This window comes from Oncorhynchus keta, chromosome 4 (genome assembly GCF_023373465.1).
Source record: "Oncorhynchus keta strain PuntledgeMale-10-30-2019 chromosome 4, Oket_V2, whole genome shotgun sequence".
Lineage (NCBI taxonomy): Eukaryota > Metazoa > Chordata > Actinopteri > Salmoniformes > Salmonidae > Oncorhynchus > Oncorhynchus keta.
In genome coordinates, this window is record NC_068424.1 from 22,161,591 (window position 1) to 22,176,304 (window position 14,714).

The 14,714-nt window shown below is 43.7% G+C and overlaps 2 protein-coding genes across 6 annotated transcripts in view; one reads left to right on the top strand and one right to left on the bottom strand.

The window, feature by feature from the left end:
- LOC118382690 (laminin subunit alpha-1) overlaps positions 1 to 5,289 on the top strand; it is a 53,184-nt gene extending 47,895 nt beyond the window's left edge. The window contains 5 exon segments of the mRNA XM_052503978.1: positions 1,081 to 1,270; positions 1,485 to 1,637; positions 3,834 to 3,987; positions 4,285 to 4,635; positions 4,815 to 5,289. Of these exon segments, the coding sequence (XP_052359938.1) occupies positions 1,081 to 1,270; positions 1,485 to 1,637; positions 3,834 to 3,987; positions 4,285 to 4,635; positions 4,815 to 4,975 (1,009 nt within the window). The 3' untranslated portion in view covers positions 4,976 to 5,289.
- A 293-nt stretch (positions 5,290 to 5,582) lies between these two features.
- LOC118370858 (rho GTPase-activating protein 18-like) overlaps positions 5,583 to 14,714 on the bottom strand; it is a 44,212-nt gene continuing 35,080 nt past the window's right edge. For all 5 annotated transcript variants that reach the window (XM_035756052.2, XM_035756086.2, XM_035756081.2 and 2 more), the window contains exons 10-15: positions 10,249 to 10,331; positions 9,275 to 9,472; positions 8,545 to 8,676; positions 8,200 to 8,327; positions 8,016 to 8,080; positions 5,583 to 7,912 (exon numbers count right to left, since the gene is read on the bottom strand). In XM_035756052.2, coding sequence (XP_035611945.1) covers positions 7,821 to 7,912; positions 8,016 to 8,080; positions 8,200 to 8,327; positions 8,545 to 8,676; positions 9,275 to 9,472; positions 10,249 to 10,331 — 698 coding nt within the window. In that variant the 3' untranslated portion in view covers positions 5,583 to 7,820. The remainder of the gene's footprint in view (positions 7,913 to 8,015; positions 8,081 to 8,199; positions 8,328 to 8,544; positions 8,677 to 9,274; positions 9,473 to 10,248; positions 10,332 to 14,714) is intronic.

A 14,714-nucleotide genomic window follows, 5' to 3' on the forward strand; every position in this document is an offset into this window, starting at 1 on the left:
TGTTATTGTGAAGGAGCAACAACAGCTCAGCCACAAAGTGGTAGGCCATACAAGCTCACAGAACAGGACCCCTGAGTGCTGAAGTGTGTAGCGCGTAAAAATCATCTGTTCTCTACCGAGTTCCAAACTGGCTCTGGAAGCAACGTTTTATTACAAAAATAAAACTTAAACTCATTGAAGATTGACCCTAAGAGACACATGGAAGAAGGGATGTCTTATGATGAGCCTCTGTTGGCTGTCATGGGCAAAGTGGAGTCGGGAGCTTTTGAAATGGGTTTTGATGGCCGAGCAGCAGCACACAAACCTTTTTCACTAGTGAAAAACCCTCCCAGAAGAGTGGAGGCTGTTATAGCAGCAAAGGGGGGACCAACTCCATATTAATGGCCATGATTTAGGAATGAGATGTTCGATGAGCAAGTGTCCACATACTTTTGGCCATGTCGTGTAACATACAGGATAGTGAATTGCAAAAAAAACCTCAAGGCCATCATCGTTGATTGCTTTTCTCTGAGCATGAGTGCATATCTCTTCATTAAAGAGAAGAATTATAATAGCCTCCCCAAGGTCTACCTAATTTCCTGTCTCGGCTGTGACCCATTCTCTTTGTTTAAATATGTATTATTCACCAGGCACTCCAGGACTGCTTGGAAACGAGCAGGGCTAATGTTACACATTCCCATTGACTTAGCTAGAACTCTTCTCAAGTGTTTCACTGTAGCCTACATGGTTTGTGATTGAGAGGAAGGCACAGTTCAATTAGCCTGATCCCAGATCTGCTTATGCTCTTGCCAACTCCTATTGTCATTCCAAACATGTTGTGAGACATGTTTTTGGTTGGTGGATGCATTCATCAATATATGATTATTATGAGATTGGTTGGTACTCCTAAACAAATGTCCACTTCAGTTGTGTATTATTGACTATTATCCACAAATGGTCATATCCATTCATTGCCTATTTATAGGTCTACCAAACCATTAACAAAAGTCTTTATCTTACAGTAAATCATAGCTAACTCAAAATATAGCTTTGTCAGTAGCTTAAATACTTCATGTCTCTTCTCGCTTCTCTTCCTGACAGTTTCTCTCTGGAGCTGTCGGTGCGTACCTATACCCAGAGTGGTTTGATCTACTACATGGCCCACGCCAACCAGATGGACTACGCCACTCTGCAGCTGCTGGGAGGACATCTGTTCTTCACCTGTGACAAGGGCAGCGGCCCCGCCACCGCCACCTTCCCTGTGCCCGTCAACGACGGCCAGTGGCACACAGTTAGTGACTATATGCCCTTCTGGGCCAAGAGCGATAGTAGACTGCAGTGATTGTTGTCGATTCAGGGGACGCATAACAATATCATTAATGAATACAAAAGCCCAAGCCCATGTCACAATTCAAGTTCGTTTCGGATCATAACTGAAAGCAGTGATATTACCATGCAGGTTGTCATGACTCTCCCCAACCCTGTCGTGTATCTGTGGTGTCCAGGTGAAGACGGACTTCAATAAGAAGAGTGTGGTTATCAGTGTCGACGGCCAGCCGTCAACTCCAGTGCCGGCTAAAGGAAACACTCTGGATGTGGAGAACAAGCTGTATTTGGGAGGACTTCCCCAGACCTACACCGCCAAGAAGATAGGCAATGTAAGTTCAACTACAACACACAACATGCACTGATTGTACAAAACATTAAGAACACGCGCTCTTTCCATGACAGACTGACCAGATGAAAGCTATGATCCCTTATTGATGTCACTTGTTAAATCAACTTCAAATCAGTGTAGATGAAGGGGAGGAGACAGGTTAAAGGATTTTATAAACATTGAGACATTGATTGTATATGTGTGCCATTCAGAGGGTGAATGGGCAAGACACAATATTGAATTGCCTTTGAACGGGGTATGGTAGTAGGTGCCAGGCGCACCGGTTTGTGTCAAGAACTGCAACGCTGCTGAGTTTTTCACGCTCAACAGTTTCTCATGTGTATCAAGAATGGTCCACCACCCAAAGGACATCTAGCCAACTTTACACAACTGTGGGAAGCATTGGAGCCAACATGGGCCAGCAACCCTGTGGCAAGCTTTCGACACCTTGTACAGTCATGGCCAAAAGTTTTGACACAAATATATATATTTTCACAAAGTCTGCTGCTTCAGTGTCTTTAGATATTTTTGTCAGATGTTACTATGGATACTGAAGTATAATTACAAGCATCTCATAAGTGTCAAAGGCTTTTTATCGACAATTACATGAAGCTGATGCAAAGAGTCAATATTTGCAGTATTGACCCTTCTTTTTCAAGACCTCTGCAATCCGCCCTGGCATGCTGTCAATTAACTTCTGGGCCACATCCTGACTGATGGCAGCCCATTCTTGTAGAATCAATGCTTGGAGTTTGTCAGAATTTGTGGGGTTTTGTTTGTCCACCCACCTCTTGAGGATTGACCACAAGTTCTCAATGGGATTAAGGTCTGGGGAGTTTCCTGGCCATGGACCCAAAATATTGATGTTTTGTTCCCCGAGCCACTTGTTATCTTTTTTGCCTTATGGCAAGGTGCTGGAAAAGGCATTGTACGGCACCAAACTGTTCCTGGATGGTTGGGAGAAGTTGCTCTCTGAGGATGTGTTGGTACCATTCTTTATTCATGGCTGTGTTCTTATGCCAAATTATGAGTGAGCCCACTCCCTTGGCTGAGAAGCAGCCCCACACATGAATGGTCTCAGGATGATTTATTGTTGGCATGACACAGGACTGATGGTAGCGCTCACCTTGTCTTCTACGGACAAGCTTTTTTCCAGATGCCCCAAATAATCGGAAATGGGATTCATCGGAGAAAATGACTTTACCCCAGTCTTCAGCAGTCCAATCCCTGTACCTTTTGCAGAATATCAGTCTGTCCCTGATGTTTTTCCTGGAGAGAAGTGGCTTCTTTTCTGCCCTTCTTGACACCAGGCCATCGTCTTCGCCTCACTGTGCGTGTAGATGCACTCACACCTTCCTGAGCAAGCTCTGTACTGGTGGTGCCCTGATCCCGCAGCTGAATCAACTTTAGGAGACGGTCCTGGCGCTTGCTGGACTTTCTTGGACGCCCTGAAGCCTTCTTCACAACAATTGAACCGCTCTCCTTGAAGTTCTTGATGATCCGATAAATGGTTGATTTAGGTGCAATCTTACTGGCAGCAATATCCTTGCCTGTGAAGCCGTTTCTGTGCAAAGCAATGATGACGGGACGTGTTTCCTTGCAGGTAACCATGATTGACAGAAGAAGAAAAATGATTCCAACCACCACCCTCCTTTTGAAGCTTTCAACTCAATCAGCATGACAAGAGTGATCTCCAGCCTTGTCCTCGTCAACGCTCACACCTGTGTTAACGAGAGAATCACTAACATGATGACAGCTGGTCCTTTTGTGGCAGGGTTTAAATGTAGTGGAAATGTTTTGGGGGGGATTCAGTTCATTTGCATGGCAAAGAGGGACATTGCAATTAATTGCAATTCATCTGATCACTCTTCATAATATTCTGGAGTATATGCAAATTGCCATCATACAAATTGAGGCAGCAGACTTTGTGAAAATTAATATTTGTGTCATTCTCAAAACTTTTGGCCACGACTGTACAGTCCATGCCCCAACAAATTGAGGCTGTTCTGAGGGCTAAGGGGGTGCAACTCAATATTAGCAAGGTATTCCTAATGTTTGGTATAGTCAGTGTACTTGCTATTCATGCTGAAATATAGTTTTTATGTCATTGTTTGTGTTGAAAGCAGGTGGTACATTTTCTGCTGAGTAAATTTTTATCCACAACCCCAAATGTGAATATTTATATTCCCTCATGCAGGTGACCCATAGTTTGGCAGGCTGCATCCAGAAGGTGTTGCTGAACAGTGTTAAGTTGAACACCCAGAGTCCAGTGTCTGAACAATCCACTGCGCACTGCTTCACCGCAGCCCAGGACGGGACCTTCTTCAATGGGAGCGGATACGCTGCTCTGAGTGAGTAATAACGCCCATAAACTCCGTACTTCAAGCCAAAGTCTTTGTGAAGCGAAAAACACACAAAAAAAAGCCATTTTACATTTTTCTGCCAACTATATTTAAAAAGTCAACATTTCCACATCCTTTCTGATAGATTTTCAACCGGAATAATGCTTAGGATGAGATCATTTTACCAAGCTCAATGCATAGCTACATTTAACTGTTTAAAAACATGAATGGGAGTGCCTTAATGTGTCCTCCTTGACTGTATGACATAGTGATGTAAACTGGTTCGTTATGGTTTGTCCCCTGCAGTAAAGAATGGGTACAAAGTGGGCTCAGATATGGAGGTGTCTCTGGAGTTCCGCAGCACAGTGTCAGATGGAGTCCTCCTTGGGGTCAGCAGTGCCAAGGTGGACGCCATCGGGCTGGAGCTAGCCAACGGACAGGCGGTGTTCCACGTGAACAACGGTGCCGGGCGGGTGTCGGCCACTTCGCGGCTGGGCTGGTGGCTGTGTGACGGTCTCTGGCACACCCTGCTGGCAAAGAAGACCAAGAACGCTCTGAGTTTGACCGTGGACGGAGTCACAGTGCTCACCGACAACCCCCACCCCCAGTCCACCTCGGCTGAGACCAAGGACCCGGTCTACGTGGGAGGCTTCCCTGGTACGTTCCTCCTCTATAAAACCTTCAGTCTCTTTCCACAAACAGCCCCTATACCCTAAATGCAAGACCCTTCACTGGACTGGGCCTCTGTCACCCCTTTGCTTTGATGTTGATCAATTCCAGTGTCAAGTAAATGAATTTGTTATGACCCATGTATTGACCTCGCTCTTTGTTTACAGTCGGTGTGAAACAGAACTGCCTGACATCCAGAATGCCGTTCCGTGGATGTATGCGTAACATCCGCTTGATCAAGGGTCACATGACCAACATCCTGGACTTCAGTACTGCCTTCACCCTCCAAGGAGTGTCACCCCACTCCTGCCCCAGCACCGCCACATAACCTTGCCACAACCATACCAGAACTTTACCAGCCATACCAAACCATTCCATATCTAACGCTATGACCATGTGATTTGACCATTGAAATTTGACCTATGAAATGACTTCCATTTGTAATGTTTTGTAAAGAAAGATTGAAGTAATGTTTGGTCAATGTGAAAGTTTTTTTTTTTTTTATCAACTCATTTTCTGTGTTGGTGTTCAAGTTCTTTTGTGCATTTTGACTCCCCCAAATTAATTGGACAATAGAATGTCTTAGTTTTTATATGCGATGTTCTAGAAAATTAATATTTGCTAATAAAATACTTTTAAAAATATCAATATCATAGTATATCAAAGTCATAGTTGATCTGTAGGCTCTATTACTATAGGCCTGCCCACATATTATGCAGTGCATAACACGCTTGTCAAAGCTGCTTCCATAGCGGTCATCCTACTGATGTTTTCCGTTCTATACCATGTCTGTTTGTCTTTCTGCATAGTTTCCCAGGAGTACCTGCAGAATAGTGTTCTGAATTTAGTGTTCATGCTATTTTGGGGGAGAAACTGAGCTGATTTTTTTTCCTAACATATTTCACAACACAGTTCTGGCAAGAGAGAAAGACAAGTCCATTTTTAACTTGACGTTATATTCAGTTGTTACGGTGTCAGATACATTTTGCCACAAAACTGTCAACAGTGGTCAAATAATATTCATAAAATAAATGCAAATTAAAAATGTTAAAAATGCTAAATCAGTATTCTATATACAGAAAATACACACATAGTAAGAGTCTATGGTGCACATTCATTTACAAAAAATGTTTACACACTGGCTTTGGAAGGATAAATCATTTTTAAAAGTCCTGCGCAAAGTCAAATCAACATTACGACCTTTGTCTTGTTGACACAACTGCTACAGGTTCATTTGGAAGCACATAAAACTTAAAACAACAAAAACCACAGGCTGACAACCAAGGCACAGGCAAACATTGAACTACTAAGACCACAGAGTAAAATAAAGTGGAGAGAGGTTGATTGGGCTAAAACAGACACGACCTGCAAGTAAACATTATTCACAAGCATAAGCAAGTGATTGCTAGCCTGGTGAAACCAGGCTGAACACTGCTCTTACCATCGTTTGGAAAGAAACGATGGTGAAATGTAATGAAATCAGTTTGGAAGCCAGGCTAACACTGTTATGAAGGGCCTTTTTTTATGGCCACTCTATGCCTTTTCTCCTTTCCTTCATTAAAGTATTGTAAGCACTCTCCAGGCATGCAAAGTCAGTTTAGTTCATTAGTAATGCATGTCTCTGATGTAGACTGGGCCTACAGGTAGGGTTGAAAGGGTTGTTAAGTCATAGTGTAGTGTGTACATTGTTTTCTACAAGTCACATATACAACATTCACAGTCCATTGGGGTGGGGAGATGTGTCAGGAGGGAGATATTTTTATATTAGTGCTCAACATGCAAATCCAAAAAGCAAAGAAGGTGGGCTGAACAATGGCCTGAATCGTTGGTCACAGTTCCGATGTGGGCCTGCGTCTCAGTACTCTGAAACCGCTTCCTCTCCTTATCTCATGTCCTTGATGACCACTAGCAGGTGAAAGGACTGGATAGGTTTCCACTACGTTGTTTTCACCTGCCTTGTCCTGATCAGTTCTAGACACCGATCAGCGGTCAGCAGGACAGGAGACCATGAAACAAAGTTTCAGACAGAGCCAATGTCTGTATTCAGTATCAGGTCTCTCCCATCTCCACTTGTCCCTCACCATCATGAACTCAACAACCCAAACTGCTATTCTTCTGAATCTCCTCATTCCCAATAGTTTTGCAATCAACATTATGCTCTTATAAATGATAAAGTTATGTGTAATAATACAATTATCAGGATAAATTTGTGGTATAAATATAGCAAGTAAATGTTAACTGGGTCTTGCATGAAGTGGTACACATGGTCTGTGATTGTGTCCATGGCCTCTGTAGCAGGGTCGTTCCACAAAGAGTTCCTTTTGCATCCTTTTCATATTTTATGTAGAAATTGTGCAACAATATTGAATTTTAAAACCCTGTTTTATTTAATGAAGTGCCCTTTGATATAGACCACATGGAAAATTCAATAAATCAGATTTTTCATATAAATAAAGACTTGCTAGTGTCCCTCCTTGCACCCTCTGATTTTCAGAAGATTTTATGCAACTTAAACCCAACATTTCACCATCCTTGTAAAACCGTGCTATTTTGTTGCTTTGACAAAGTCATTTCTGAAGATTATTATTTCATGTGATTAGTCTGTCCCTCATTTTAAGGTCAATCCTGTTATGTAAACTGAACACTCGTTTTCATGTGGCAAGACTATTCCTTTTAAAAAACATTTTTCAAAAGAAAAATTGAACATCTAATAGTGAAATGGTAGTGTAAAATAGGTTACTGTCCTCAAAAGGCACTGAATTGGTGGAACGACCCAGGAGGTGAATATCTGGCACAAAAAAATTCAAATGGCAAGCAATGGGATGTCGTCAGTCACGTATGTGGAGCATGTCTTTACAAAGCTGTCCCACCTCTAAATACTTCCATCCAGAACCCAGCTAGTCAGAGTATAGTGCTTCTGTCCTATTTAGTAGTTTGTTATAAGGTTCAATCCCACAAACATGGCCTATGTTGAGTCCTTCCTTCAGGAGGAGAATGTCTCTCTTCATAGTTCATCTTCCAGCTCTCGCTCTTTTTAGTGGTCCATAGTTTGGGATAAAACCTTAACTGAACCTACAGTCAACGGGGTCTCCATGCATGCTCAGTTCACCAAGACGGCCACAAGAGGGCAGTGGTTCAGTTTGCTGACTGTTGAGTGAGTGAGTCCTCAGTTCTCATGTGGTCGTGGGTTTTAAAAGCCATTCACAGTGCGGATTCACATGGTACACGTCTAGTAGGTGAGTCTCAGGGTCCAAGCAGCGCTCGCCTAGAGAGAAATGTTATTGTTTTAGTTCCATTAAAGAAGACAGAAATTACAATAATCCTTTGATTGAAAATAATTTGAGTCAAACGGGTGTAATCATACATACCTATGTTTCCTCCGACCTCAAACAAATACTGTACTGGCCTCTGGCTAGTGCTTCTGGTGCCACGACTGCGAGATAAAAAAAAAAGATAATGATTTTAATAAACCCAGACATCCCTATAGTATACATTAGCAACATCAACAGAGGCATTGAAGAAATAAGTAATCATCACTTTTCCTCCACTGACCCGTTCTCATAATCGAAGCGCGCCATCACATCTTTGGCCTTGGTCTCGTTGTCCAACTGGATCGCCATGGAGATCTTAGCTTGTAGTGGGGCGTGAACCCTGATGACCCCTTCTCGGAGGTCAGTCAACTGTGGACAAAGAAAAGACCCAACTTCAATTCAAGTCCCATTACATGAGTAAACTCAACCTGGCGACCACATCCAATTAGGTACAGTCAGGAACAAGCATACACCCAATAGCCTATGATATTGTTGTCAAGTCAAACTAACATTGAGAATAAATCTAATTGACCATTTCAAGTTGGGGTTAAAGTAGTTTAGAGTCCATAAAGTCAGTAATCATTACCTCGCTCCTCTCAGTCTTCTCAGCGTTCCTCTTCCTCATCATTAGCAGCTTCCTTTTGGTCTTCTCTGAGCTGGGCGGCTTCTTGCTAGCCTCATTCAACTTCCTCACGTGGGAGATGAGAAAGCAGGGCACCTGAGGAGAGAATAATACACCTATTAATCTCTCTATCCTCCCTCTCTCTCTTCACTTTCTCCCCGTCTGCCCGGGCGCTTGGTGATTTGGGCTGTAGTGGCATTACATTCTATGCATTGTCCTATGCATTGTATTCTAATAGGTCAGGCAGCAGTCCCCAGATGTGGGTCAAGCTGCTCTTTGTCTCTTTGCGTTTCATACAACGTGCCTGGATCACTTCCCTCGTGGGTTTTCGTCATAAACACTTTTCCCCCCAGTAAAACAATGGTGAGCTCAGCTTTCAGTCTTGTTTAACCAGGCTCAAGGTCTACATAAAAAATGACTTGTCTTGAATTACTGAACGTGAGGTTTTTGTTCAGCAAAATTACAGAAGTTGTAGTGGAAGTCTTAAAATTGCAGATGCTATGCTGGAGCAGTATAGACGTAATCTTTCAACCACCAATTTGGGAAATTGCAGTCCTACTGTAGTTGAATCGCACCCTGGTCTGTCCTGATGAGGCCAGATGACTGTTGAGATATGTTTGGGGGTAGTCGTGTGTGAACGTATCCCATCTCTATGTGTTCAAGGAACGTGTGTACGTGTGTGTTGCAAACTCACGGTCCAGAGCAGTTCTTGGTATGTGATGAGTAGCCGTACGAGGTGGGCCGCCCCGGCTGCCGCCTGCATCTCCTCCTGCTTGGCGTTCTTGCCCCGGTAGGTGAAGAGGTTGGGAGCCACGATCATGGACACGTTCCACAGACTCATCCTGTTCTTCTCTTCATAGGCTACCACCTTCCTTAGGAACTCCAACAGGGCCTAGAGGGGCACAGAGGGGTTAGACTGGGTCTGTGTGTGTGTGTGTGTGTGTGTGTGTGTGTGTGTGTGTGTGTGTGTGTGTGTGTGTGTGTGTGTGTGTGTGTGTGTGTGTGTGTGTGTGTGTGTGTGCGCTCCTCGGATTTATTCCTTCAAGAAAACAGGTTCAACCTTTGCACTGGCACAATCACTGGGTAACTCTGGCCTACTGATCCAAAATGTGCCCATACTGAAACACATTCTCATATCTTATCCTACACACGTCATTTTATATACTGTCCACTCAGGAAGCGAGGACGTCAGAGGGTTGTCACCCATTTTCCCTTCACACCTTCAAAAACCTCTTATCGAAACTTCATATAATAAGCCATTCATGGGACGATACATAAACATAGTTGTTACTCTTCAAGTTCACTTCAAGTGTGCCAAGTTACGTCATCATATTATGCCTTGACTGAGGCTTGAGCAACACTTCATGGTTGTTTACATGTACGAAGGCAACCGCCCCTTAGAATGGAATGTTAGTCACTCATGGTTGTGACTATTGGCTTATGAGTCGTAGGAATGCATAGTTGGACACAGTTGCCCAATTGAAAAAAATTCTTAGCCTCTGCACTTATTTGAGCTATTTTAGGACTGGATATGTGCGATAGGTGTGTGTAGGGTGGTGAGGTCACAGTTGAAAGTGTAGTCTCTCAGTCCATGATCATGAGTCTTGGGATAGCTACAAAGGATGTGAACCCTGATCTTTAGGGACATTAGTCAAAGATCATGCTCACCTTGAGTGTGTCTCTATTGGGCTCAGGGAGCAGCATGATGAGGAGGTGCAGGGCCTGGATCTGGTGTCTGGGAGAGGAGACACCTGAGGAGGGACAGAGGGGAAAATACACTGATATCTCCGCAAACACGCTCACTTTACCAACTGGTGGAAGTGTTGTTGACTGTTATTGACATCGTTAAGAATACATTTAAGAGAAAAATTGGATATTAATCATAAATTACAAGCAACATATACAAAAGTATATGGACATCCCTTCAAATGAGTGGATTTGGCTATTTCAGCCACGAGCGACAGGTGTATAAAATCAAGCACACCGCCATGCAATCTCCATAGAGACTCACTGGCAGTAGAACGGCCTTACTGAAGAGCTCAGTGACTTTCAAAGTGGCAGCATCATAGGATGCCATCTTCACAAGTCAGTTTGTCAAATTTCTGCCCTGCTAGAGTTGCCCCTGTCAAATGTAAGTGCTGTTATTATGTAGTGGAAATGTCTAGGAGCAACGATGGCTCATCTGCAAAGTGGTAAGCCACACAAGCTCACAGAATGGGACAGGCAAGTGCTGAAGAGCGTAAAAATTGTCTGTCCTCGCTTGCAACACTCACTACCGAGTTCCAATCTGCCCCTGGAAGCAACGTCAGCACAATCATTATTCGTCGGGAGCTTCATGAAATAGGTTTCCATGGTCGAGCAGCCCACACACAAGCCTAAGATCACCATGCACAATGCCAAGCATCAGCTGGAGTGGTGTAAAGCTCGCAGCCATTGGACTCTGGAGCAGTGGTAACCAGTTCTCTGGAGTGATAAATCACGCTTCACCATCTGACAGTCTGGCAGACTAATATGGGTTTAGCCGATGCCAGTAGAACGCTACCTGTCTGAATGCATAGTGCCAACTCAAAGGTTTGGTGGAGGAGGAATAATGGTCTAGGGCTGTTTGGGCTTGGTCCCTTAGTTCCAATGAAGTGAAATCTTAACACTATAGCGTACAATAACATTCTAGACAATTCTGTAATTTCAACTTTATGGCAACAGTTTGGGGAAGGCCCTTTCCTATTTCGGCATGACAATGCCCCTTAGTTCCAAAGCGCGGTCCATACAGAAATTGGTTTGTCGAGATGAGTGTGGAAGAACTTGACTGGCCTGCACAGAGCCCTGATCTCAACCCCATCGGACACCTTTGGGATGAATTGGAATGCCGACTGCGAGCCAGGCCGAATCGCCCAACATCACTGCCTGACCTCACTAATACTCTTGTAGCTGAATGGAAGCAAGTGCCCGCAGCAATGTTCCAACATCTAGTGAAAAGACTTGCTGCTGTTATAGCAGCAAAGGCGAGACCAAATCCATATTAATGCCCATGATTTTGGAATGTTCGACGAGTAAGTGTCCACATATTTTTGGTCATGTAGTGCATTTTACATGTGCTGTAAACAATGCTCACCATGGTGATATATAGTATGAATAGACTGCATAATTAGTCTCTGCTTACAGGTCAGTAGAGATAAGGGTGTCAGAGAGCTATTTTAGTATATGTACAGTGCATTCAGAAAGTATTCAGATCCCTTTGCATTTTCCACATTTTGTTACGTTACAGCCTTATTCTAAAATGGATGAAATAAAACATGTTCCTCATCAAATCGGAGGGTCTGCTGTCCGGACCTCTGGCAGTCTATGGGGGTGCCACAGGGTTCAATTCTTGGACCGACTCTCTTCTCTGTATACATCAATGAGGTCGCTCTTGCTGCTGGTGAGTCTCTGATCCACCTCTACACAGACGACACCATTCTGTATACTTCTGGCCCTTCTTTGGACACTGTGTTAACAACCCTCCAGGAAAGCTTCAATGCCATACAACTCTCTTTCCGTGGCCTCCAATTGCTCTTAAATACAAGTAAAACTAAATGCATGCTCTTCAACCGATCGCTACCTGCACCTACCAGCCTGTCGAACATCACTACTCTGGACGGCTCTGACTTAGAATACGTGGACAACTACAAATACTTAGGTGTCTGGTTAGACTGTAAACTCTTCTTCCAGACCCATATCAAACATCTCCAATCCAAAGTTAAATCTAGAATTGGCTTCCTATTTCGCAACAAAGCATCCTTCACTCATGCTGCCAAATATACCCTTGTAAAACTGACCATCCTATCAATCCTCGACTTTGGCGATGTCATTTACAAAATAGTCTCCAATACTCTACTCAACAAATTGGATGCAGTCTATCACAGTGCAATCCGTTTTGTCACCAAAGCCCCATATACTACCCACCATTGCGACCTGTACACTCTCGTTGGCTGGCCCTCACTTCATACTCGTCGCCAAACCCACTGGCTCCATGTCATCTACAAGACCCTGCTAGGTAAAGTCCCCCCTTATCTCAGCTCGCTGGTCACCATAGCATCTCCCACCTGTAGCACACGCTCCAGCAGGTATATCTCTCTGGTCACCCCCAAAACCAATTATTTCTTTGGCCGCCTCTCCTTCCAGTTCTCTGCTGCCAATGACTGGAACGAACTACAAAAATCTCTGAAACTGGAAACACTTATCTCCCTCACTAGCTTTAAGCACCAACTGTCAGAGCAGCTCACAGATTACTGCACCTGTACATAGCCCACCTATAATTTAGCCCAAACAACTACCTCTTTCCCTACTGTATTTAATTTATTTATTTGTTTTGCTCCTTTGCACCCCATTATTTCTACTTTGCACATTCTTCCACTGCAAATCTACCATTCCAGTGTTTTACTTGCTATATTGTATTTACTTTGCCACCATGGCCTTTTTTTGCCTTTACCTCCCTTATCTCACCTCATTTGCTCACATTGTATATAGACTTATTTATACTGTATTATTGACTGTATGTTTGTTTTACTCCATGTGTAACTCTGTGTCGTTGTATCTGTCGAACTGCTTTGCTTTATCTTGGCCAGGTCGCAATTGTAAATGAGAACTTGTTCTCAACTTGTCTACCTGGTTAAATAAAGGTGAAATAAAATAAATCAATACAAATCAATCTACACACAATACCTCATTAAGACGAAGCAAAAACAGGTTTTTAGAAATGTTTGCTAATGTATCAAAATCAAGAACATAAATACCTTATTTCCATAAGTATTCTGACCCTTTACTATGAGACTCAAAATTGAGCTCAGGTGCATCCTGTTTCCATTCATCATCCTTGAGATGTTTCTACAATTTGATTGGAGTCCACCTGTGGTAAATTCAATTGATTGGACATGATTTGGAAAGGCACACACCAGTCTATATAAGGTCCCACAAAAACCAAGCCATTAGGTCAAAGGATTTGTCTGTAGAGGTCCGAGACAGGATTGTGTCAAGGCCAGATCTGGGGAAGGGTACCAAAAAAATTCTGCAGCATTGAAGGTCCCCAAGAACACAGTGGCCTCCATACTTCTTAGATGGAAGAAGTTTGGAACCACCAAGACTCTTCCTAGAGCTGGCTGCCCGGCCAAACTGAGCAATCGGGGGAGAAGAGCCTTGGTCAGGGAGGTGACCAAGAACCTGATGGTCACTCTGACAGAGCTCCAGAGTTCCTCTGTGGAGATGGGAGAACCTTCCAGAAGTCCTACCTTCTCTGCAGCACGCTACCAATCAGGCCTTTATGGTAGAGTGGCCAGATGAAAGCCACTCCTCAGTAAAAGGCAAATGACAGCCCGGTTAGAGTTTGCCAAAAGGCACCTAGAAAGTCTGACCATGAGAAACAAGATTATCTTGTCTGATGAAACCAAGATTGAACTCTTTGGCCTGAATGCCAACGTCACGTCTGGAGGAAACCTGGCAACATCCCTACAGTGAAGCAGCATCATGCTGTGGGGATGTTTTTCAGCAGCAGGGACTGGGAGACAAGTCAGGATCGAGGGAAAGATGAACGGAGCAAAGTACAGAGAGATCCTTGATGAAAACCTGCTCTAGAGCCATCAGGACCTCAGACTGGGGCGAAGGTTCCCCTTCCAACAGGACAACAACCCTAAGCACACAGCCAAGACAACGCAGGAGTGGCTTCAGGACAAGTCTCTGAATGTTCTTGAGTGGGCCAGCCAGAGCCCGGACTTGAACCCGTTCAAACATCTCTGGAGAGATCTGAAAATAGCTGTGCAGCAACGCTCCCCATCCAACCTGGCAGAGCTTAAGAGGATCTGCAGAGAAGAATGGGAGCAACTCCCCAAATACAGGTGTGCCAAGATGGTAGCATCATACCCAAGAAGACTTGAGGCTGTAATCACTGCCAAAGGTGCTTCAACAAAGCACTGAGTAAAGGGTCTGAATGTGAAATATCAACCAAAAACTTATATTCATTTGCTAACACTTCAAAAACCTGTTTTTGCTTTGTCATTACGGGGTATTGTGTGTAGATCGAAGAGGACAAAAAAACAATTTAATCAATTTTAGAATAAAGCTGTAATGTAACAGAATGTGGAAAAAGTCAAGGGGTCTGAATA